The sequence below is a fragment of the Coregonus clupeaformis genome, chromosome 6 (genome assembly GCF_020615455.1).
Source record: "Coregonus clupeaformis isolate EN_2021a chromosome 6, ASM2061545v1, whole genome shotgun sequence".
In the NCBI taxonomy this organism is placed as follows: Eukaryota; Metazoa; Chordata; class Actinopteri; order Salmoniformes; family Salmonidae; genus Coregonus; species Coregonus clupeaformis.
The window spans coordinates 22,549,565-22,558,178 of NC_059197.1; the positions used below are offsets into that span (position 1 = coordinate 22,549,565).

At 42.3% G+C, this 8,614-nt stretch overlaps 1 protein-coding gene across 3 annotated transcripts in view; it reads left to right on the top strand.

Moving 5' to 3' along the window:
* LOC121567990 (cell adhesion molecule 1) overlaps positions 1-2,998 on the top strand; it is a 148,764-nt gene extending 145,766 nt beyond the window's left edge. For all 3 annotated transcript variants that reach the window (XM_041878442.1, XM_041878444.1, XM_041878443.1), the window contains 2 exons: positions 2,547-2,675; positions 2,863-2,998. In XM_041878442.1, coding sequence (XP_041734376.1) covers positions 2,547-2,675; positions 2,863-2,981 — 248 coding nt within the window. In that variant the 3' untranslated portion in view covers positions 2,982-2,998. The remainder of the gene's footprint in view (positions 1-2,546; positions 2,676-2,862) is intronic.
* The last annotated feature ends 5,616 nt before the right edge of the window (positions 2,999-8,614 follow it).

Sequence of the window (8,614 nt, forward strand, 5' to 3'; positions counted from 1 at the left end):
CCGGCCACATCCTGTCAGGACCGAGGTGTGGGCATGTCACAGCTCCCCCGGCCACATCCTGTCAGGACCGAGGTGTGGGCATGTCACAGCTCCCCCAGCCACATCCTGTCAGGACCGAGGTGTGGGCATGTCACAGCTCCCCCAGCCACATCCTGTCAGGACCGAGGTGTGGGCATGTCACAGCTCCCCCAGCCACACCTGTCAGGACCGAGGTGTGGGCATGTCACAGCTCCCCCAGCCACATCCTGTCAGGACCGAGGTGTGGGCATGTCACAGCTCCCCCAGCCACATCCTGTCAGGACCGAGGTGTGGGCATGTCACAGCTCCCCAGCCAACAGCAGGACTATGTGGGAGGTAATGGCCAAATGTTAGAGCGCATCCACGTTATAAACATAATCAAAATTCTATTTAGTTTACGTGCAAGGCCATAAAGGGCATCTAATGTGGTTCTGAACTAAAAGGCAGAACTATTGAATGACTCCAGACAGGGTAACAGCATGGGACAGTTCCATTACAGATCTGTCATTCATCTAGCCATTAGACGTTTGTGACAGGTTATAGATTTTACAGTCCCCCTGCTGATATTTTGTGATACCTTTTAGATATGTTCAATGCTTTAGACGGGCCCACTTCTTTGTGTGAAAAACCCCCAGCTCCATTTCCCCCTCTGTGCGCTGTGGCAGGCTGGTTGTGCTCCCAGACGTTTGGCTGGTTCAGGTGTTAAATGGAAGACGGTGGGGGGGCGAGGTGGGGGTGAGGCGGGGCGGGCCGAGGCGAGGGAGGGGATGTGACAGGGCTCCTCGGCTCAGTCCATTCAGCGGGTTGATGTTGATTAGCATGGAGCATGGGCCCTTCCCTCTCCTCAGAGAGCATTCTGTGCTGTGCTACCAGATGTCCCTGATACTGGAAACAAACAGCTCTGCTCTGCTCGACTCATCCTGCCTGAGACACAACCAACAGCAGCAGCAGATGAGACTCTAGTCTGTGTCTACAGTATGTGAGCTCTGCCCCTGCTTGGTGGAGGTAAGTCCATTTCGAAGAGGAAATGGCATTGAAGTGTGTCTTTAGTCTCTATTCAAGTTAAGGAGGTGTCAGACATTTTAGGCTTTTCCCATCCGCATTCAGAAAGAAAGTCCTTTCTCCTAATCATAATCTTTATTCAAAACCATCCAATTTCAGTTAATGATTGGAGGGGACTGATGGGAAATGGAGTCTCTCTTTCAGGCAGTAAAGTAACTCTCTCACATCTCCTCTTCACCCCTTCATCAGTCTCAACTGACACAGGTCCCCACACTTAATCTGTAGACCTCAAGTGCCGAAAATGTGGAAAGTTTGGAGATTTAATGCCTTGCCTTGTTCTTTTGTAGCTAGCAGACGTATAAATCTCACTAAACAGTGGACAACGATACACTTTTTGATTCCTGTGGGTGAAATGTATTTCTGCGAGAGGGGACAGCACGTTGGGGCCAGATTTATCTACGTGCTTGTGTCTACTCCCTATGATTGAGGTTCATAACTTCCTGATATTACCTCTTAAATCAGAGTGTATTTTACAGTTCCCTGGACTGTTTCTGTTTAAATTGTGGGGTATGTCAAGTATATAATTTTTTTGTAACAGTCTCTGAACATTTTACACAACCACTTTTTGGAGAGGAAAAGCTCTAGCCTCCCAGAATAAGTGGTATTTGGAAATATGATACAGTGTCATAGAGTTCGCAAGATTTCATTCTATTTGAAAGCACAGAGAACAAATGCATTGACGTTGTAGATATCCTGTTGTGAATGTCCATCGCCACACACAGACAATGACTAATCACATATAAATGACATACTGTAGATACAGACAGACGATGATTGAGGCCTCATTCACGGCAGTGCAGTATCAGTTTGAATGGCCATGGGGTGTTCATTATGTAACACATACATACACATTAGACTTGCATTTGGTAGTTTGAATAACATCATTCAGAAGTGCCCTTCAACTGTATGCAGAAAAAGTAATGAAACCGTAATGAAGTGGGCTATTCTGTTCTACAACCCATACAACCACAGTAGGAAGGGAAGAGAAGGTGTGACTGAGTGGGTGGAGGTTAATCTTATATTTGAATGTTGATTGGAACTGAAAACACTGTCTTCACTCCACTGCTTCATGTTGTTCAATGCGTTGTTGTCCTTCATTGTTGAACAACACACCCTGTAACAGAATAGCTCTAATAGAATTTCATTGAATATGACAGTAGTCACTCTGAATTGAGTCGCAGCTACCTCCCTGAATGGGTCAGTCTTTGACCATGGACGTCTATGATAGATTCTATGTAGAAGTTGTCAAATGTAGTCTTGCTACATCCCTGTATTTCTGGTAGCATATGTTACCCGATTTCTTAAAGCATTTGGGACTTTGAATACACTGTAAATTACTATGCTACTGCCAGTCTCCTACTCTGTGATTTAATCAGAAGGGAGTCACTACTCTGATAGCTGTGATTGGCTCAAAGAAGGGGTCTGGGGATCATTGTTTTAAGAGGCTGTGATTGGCTTGTTTCCAGACTCCAGAGCTGGTGAGGGGGCACCACAGAAGATAGACCACGCTGTCATCGGAGGCGTGGTTGCCGTAGTGATGTTCGCTATCCTCTGTGTACTCATCGTCCTGGGGCGCTACTTCGCCAGACACAAAGGTATAAGGGCTCACCTGGATCCCATGAAGAATACATCTGGCTGTTAAAATGCTTCCACTGGCTTGAGATGAACTGGTGTACACTATCGTTGATAATTCATAGACCTAGAAGTGAACTAGCTGTAGAGATTCATTACCATTCATTTGAGTCCAACAGGAGTGTTCATTAATTTGTTTATCCGTTGCAGGCACCTACTTCACACATGAAGCCAAAGGGGCAGATGATGCTGCAGATGCAGACACGGCCATCATTAATGCAGAGGGGGGACACAACAACACGGAAGAGAAGAAGGAGTACTACATCTAATGATGAGTGGGCCAGAGAGGGTGGGGGTGGGGGGGGTGAAGGGAGGGGGGTGACGAGGGATGTCGAACTGGTGCAGCTGAGGAGGAAAGATGAGAGGTGGGGAAAGGAGAAGAGAAGAGGAGAGGAGTGATGAGAACTGAAGAGGAGAGGAGTATTGGAGTGGATGAATAGTTGGAGGCTTCATTGCTTCGTCGTTGGATTCTCCCATCCAACCTCTCCTGGACTGCTGGGGCCCATTCTGTACAGTTCAATTATTTTACAGACAATTTTGTGCCTTGTTCTATTTCTTTCATAATTGTTGTTTTCTTTTCCCCCTCAAGCCTGTCGACTCCACCAGATCATTTTTGCTGCAGTTAGCTTTCAGAGGTGATTGAATGACACGGCACTTCTTCTCTAGTTGTCCTGCAGCTCTATCTTAGCTTGTGTACCAGGCTTTTAGAAGCACTCTCTCTCTCACTCTCTCTATGCTGTGTACTGTAGAAGCAGCCAACAACACATTTTAGTAATTTCCAGACCATCTGAAACCTATTGTAAACAGCTCTCATCAATATCAAACTGTACTGTTCCTCTTAACTCAAGCATATCTATCACCTCTCCTGCTCAATCAGACATTCTGAAACATCACTTTTATTTTATTTCTGCGGTTAAAAGACTGACTGGAGTTTCTGCCATGGTCATAAGCCTTGTGTTGTCTGTCAGACGTGGGTCGGTGCAACAGGCTGTTGTGTTGTTTCAACATTATGATACGATAGAGAATTCACGGGGTAGCCCCAACCAGGACTCAAACCCGGGTCCAGGGACTGTCAAACCAACACCTTAACTGTTATGCCAAGAGGTCCAATACCCTTGATGAGGTCACTAGGTGTTGGGTTAAAGTCGCTACACAATGGTGTACTCTGGGTCATCATACTCATACCCTTTATCTAGTCTATTGACTCGGGTTGCTATTGAGAGGAATATATCTCAATATGAAAGGGAAGAAAATATGTTACTTATACTTTAGATTTAAGATGTTTTAATTGTAATGATGTTTAATTAAAACATATTTTCAGTCTCTATTTTCCAAACTGTAGCCAGGACACAAGGAGTTCTGGATGGATTATTTGGACTGCCATTGTATATTTTATGGATATTATGATACACTTTTTTTTTGCATGATTTACTGTTTGTTTTGTTAAAATGTTTTGTTTTCAAATTAGAAAAAGTAACACAAAACGAATGTTTATTGCTCAATGAGCATTCCTAATGGTGTCTGTGAATAATAAGTTATTGAAGATCCCCGATAAGTTTTGAATGGGGAATGACTAGCACGGTTTCCATTTCTGCCATGTTTCAGCTTTTGAAGTAAATGTACAGATTGCTGTGGAATCCCTGTAATGCATATTGAAGTTCCTGCTTTTATCTTTCCATGGTGCATTAGTCAATGGATTTATTGGATATAACAGTGTGATAGACAAAATGACTCCAAACACATTAATAAAAAAGGACAGCCACTGCCTTAAACAATATGATTATACTTTGCTTTTGAATATATCATAATAATGAAGAAAAAAGAGTGAAGGACTAAATTCAGTGCCTTCCTTTATTTAAAGGGTACACAGTACAATGTCAACAGTGTCATACCGAATATATCTTAGTATATGAATCTCTCTGTACCTTACACCAGTAGTGGTAGTATCACTCTCTATTCACATGTAACTCATAAATCAGACAGTACTAAGAACTGGAATAACAAGCTAGAATTATTTTCAGGTTGGATAAATAATTGGAATCATAACTGAATGATATGGCAGCTTCTATTGAAAAGCAGCTCCTCATCACAAACAAGCTAAGTAGTATTAATTATTTTATTGACGGGTGTTCTATTTCTGTCCGTTGAAAATTTATAAGGTAGCCAAAATAGTTTATTTAATTTATTTGCTAAATCAATTTTGGTTGTATTTATATGGTTATTGTATGAGGTTATGTGCTGTAATTGTGGCCAAGGCTCACCACACTTTTAGGAAAGGTAAAACAAGCGAAACAGCCCTGGAAATCTGATGTTTATTTAATTGAATTGCTTGAGGGTGATGCAGAACATAACCGATACCAGTATAACAAATTAAAATGTGCAAATCAATATTAATCTCAAAGCGTAGTAGAAAGAGGCACTACTAAGGTACACAATAGTAAATGTTGGTAGACAGAACGTGCTCTTTGGTCAAAGGGGTGAATTGGTCATCAAAAAGAAAGGAGGACCAAGGCACTCTTCATATAATTAATTAAAATGCCTTTATTTGTATGGCATGTTCAATAGAAACAATTTTTTTTTTATCCAACGCGTTTCGGCTGCATGGCCTTCGTCAGGGAAGGCCATGCAGCGGAAACGCGTCGGAAAAAAAAAAAAAAAACTTGTTAATCAATGTTTTATTCTGGATACAATTGAAATTATCGCTGTAGGGATTCAAATGAAGTGTTGTTTTTATTTTAAGTATACACTCAGAGGCCAGTTTATTAGGTACAACACCCCATTCATAAAAATGGTTCGCTCCTACAGACAGTGAGTCACGTGGCCGTGGCTCGCTACAGTATATACAGTTGGCAGACAGATATCGAGGCATTCAGTTACTGTTCGATTGAACGTTAGAATGGGAAAAACGTGTGACCTAAGCGACTTTGAGCGTGGTATGATCGTCGGTGCCAGGCGCGCCATTCCAGTATCTCAGAAACGGCCAGCCTCCTGGGCTTTTCATGCACAACAGTGTCTAGGGTTCACAGATAATTGTGCGACAAACAAAAAACATAAAGTCAGCGGCAGTCCCCTTGGCGAAAACAGCTCATTGATGAGAGGTCGAAGGAGAATGGCAAGAATCGTGCACGCTAACAGGCGGGCCACAAACAGGCAAATAACGGCGCAGTACAACAGTGGTTTGCAGAACGTCCATCTCGGAATGCACAACACGTCGGTCCTTGTCACAGATGGGCTATTGCAGCAGATGACCACACTTGTCACAGATGGGCTATTGCAGCAGATGACCACACTGAGTTCCATTCCTATCAGCTAAAAACAAGAAGAAGCGCCTCCAGTGGGCACGCGATCACCAACACTGGACAATTGAGGAGTGGAAAAACATCGCCAGGTCCGACGAAATCCCAGTTGCGTCATGCTGATGGCAGTCAGGATTGTGTGTAAGCAGTATGAATCCACGGCCCCATCCTGCCTGGTGTCAACGGTACAGGCTGGTGGCGGTGGTGTAATGGTGTGGAGAATGTTTTCCTGGCACACGTTATGGCCCTTGATACCAATTGAGTAATGTTTCCATGCCCCAAATAATTCAGGCTGTTTTGGAGGCAAAGGGGGGTCCAACCCAGTACTAGATGAGTGTACCTAATAAATTGGCCATTGAGTGTATTTGATATGTATGTGTTTCCACTTTCTCAGGTTCATGTTGAATCTTGTGTTTTTCATTTCAGGTGAAATGCAAAGTGAAGGCCCCCCAAGAATACTACACATTTCAGAAAGTTAGAAAATCAAAAGATATATATTTTTTTCTCAGTTGTATATGTTTGTGTTCTTAATATATGGTGCACTGTTAAATGTTAAATATTATTTTGTATAGACCTAGTTCACAAAGAAAGAACTAGATTTGTTAATCAGACAATATCACTTGTACAGTCAGTGTCCACTAAAATAGAAGGGTGGTTATTGATAAATCCTTATATCTACAGACATAAAGAACAAGTAATCACCAAACAAAATGGAGACTAAGGGCTCTATTCAATCTGTATCGCTGATCGCGTTACAGATTGTGCAATAGAAATGTAAAGATAATATCCGATTGAGCTGACATATACAGCGTTTACTGTGAATGCAGTCTCCGCTAACGCAGGAACATTGCCTTTAAATTTCAATCATGATGTAATGCTGAACTTAGGCGATACGGATTGAGTAGAGACTTAAATAGCATCTATTTACTCTCTAATGGTGTATTAGCATCCTGAGTATGATGCATGTCAGTCACATTTTCAGATTGGTTTTAAAAAAACAGGTGGCATATTTGCAGTGGTTAAGTTTTCTGATTAACCCCCAACATTTCTTGGATGTTTGGATGGAGAATATGTTTGATGCCTAGAACGTTTGGTTGTTCATTGCTCTAGTTAGTTGTTTTGAGGTCAAATCTGTAGTCTCTCTGTACCTGGGCAACATTTATGTGTAGTAAAGAAAGGTTTCCTCATGTTCCCATACATATTTTGTATTGGTTCATAAAACATTTTTACAAAAAAAAATCTGAAGAGTACTTGTCTTAATAAAAAGATATCAATGTTAAATGGGCTGTATTGTCTTTTACCTGATATTCCTATTGTCAAGTACTTTCTAATACGGTTCAAGCCATTAAGGTAGTTACCATCCTATCTGCTCTGTGACAGCAGTCATTCCCTTGGTCCTGCACTGTTACTCCTGGTGTGGATATAGATTTTGTATTAATACTTTGCTTCAAAACCCTCTATTCAACTCTACCTCTAGATCCAGAGCTTTTGATATTTCTTAAATATTTTACTCCCCAGTTTGGCCTCTCAATTGAAACTGAGCAGTGTATTAATCTCCATGAGCTGTGATGTGGTGAGTGATGTACTGCAGTTAGTGATCCTGATTGAAGGAGTCTTTTTTTCATAGCTCAACTCCACACACATGTTAAGATATCAGAAACAGCCTTTGGATGTTAACATTGATTTGACAAATTCATAGGCATTTTCAAGAACAGGACCTAATTTATAAGCATGGACCATTTTGTCATCATAATTTTGTCACAGCACCTTTTCCCATTATTTGAAGTGATCCCAGCTAAAGGTCAGCAGCATTATTCAAGCTTTAATAGAAATGTTTTAACCTTAGAAACCGGACATTTCTCCACTATCCACAGGATCATGAAAATGTAATACCCCCCTTGAGTTAAATGTCTGATCATTTTAAATATTATAAATTTACACTACATGCTCGTCGAACATCTCATTCCAAAATCATTGGCATTAATATGGAGTTGGTCCTTCCTTTGCTGCTATAACAGCCTCCACTCTTCTGGGAAGGCTTTCCACTAGATGTTGGAACATTGCTGCAGGGACTTGCTTCCATTCAGCCACAAGAGCATTAGTTAGGTCGGGCACTGATGTTGGACGATTGGGCCTTGCTCGCAGTCGGCGTTCCAGTTCATCCCAAAAGCGTTCGATGGGGTTGAGATCAGGGCTCTGTGCAGGCCAGTCAAGTTCTTCCACACCGATCTCAACAAACCATTTCTGTATGGACCTCGCTTTGTGTATGAGGGCATTGTCATGCTGAAACAGGAAAGGTCCTTCCACAAACTGTTGCCACAAAGTTGGAAGCACAGAATCGTCTAGAATGTCACTGTATACTGTAGGGTTAAGATTTCCCTTCACTGGAACTAAGGGGCCTAGCCCGAACCATGAAAAACAGTCCCAGGCCATTATTCCTCCTCCACTAAACTTTACAGTTGGCACTATGCATTGGGGCAGGTAGCGTTCTCCTGGCATCTGCAAAACCCCGATTCATCCGTCGAACTGCCAGATGGTGAAGCGTGATTCATCACTCCAGAGAAAATGCGTTTACACCGCTGGCGGCAAGCTTTACACCCCTCCAG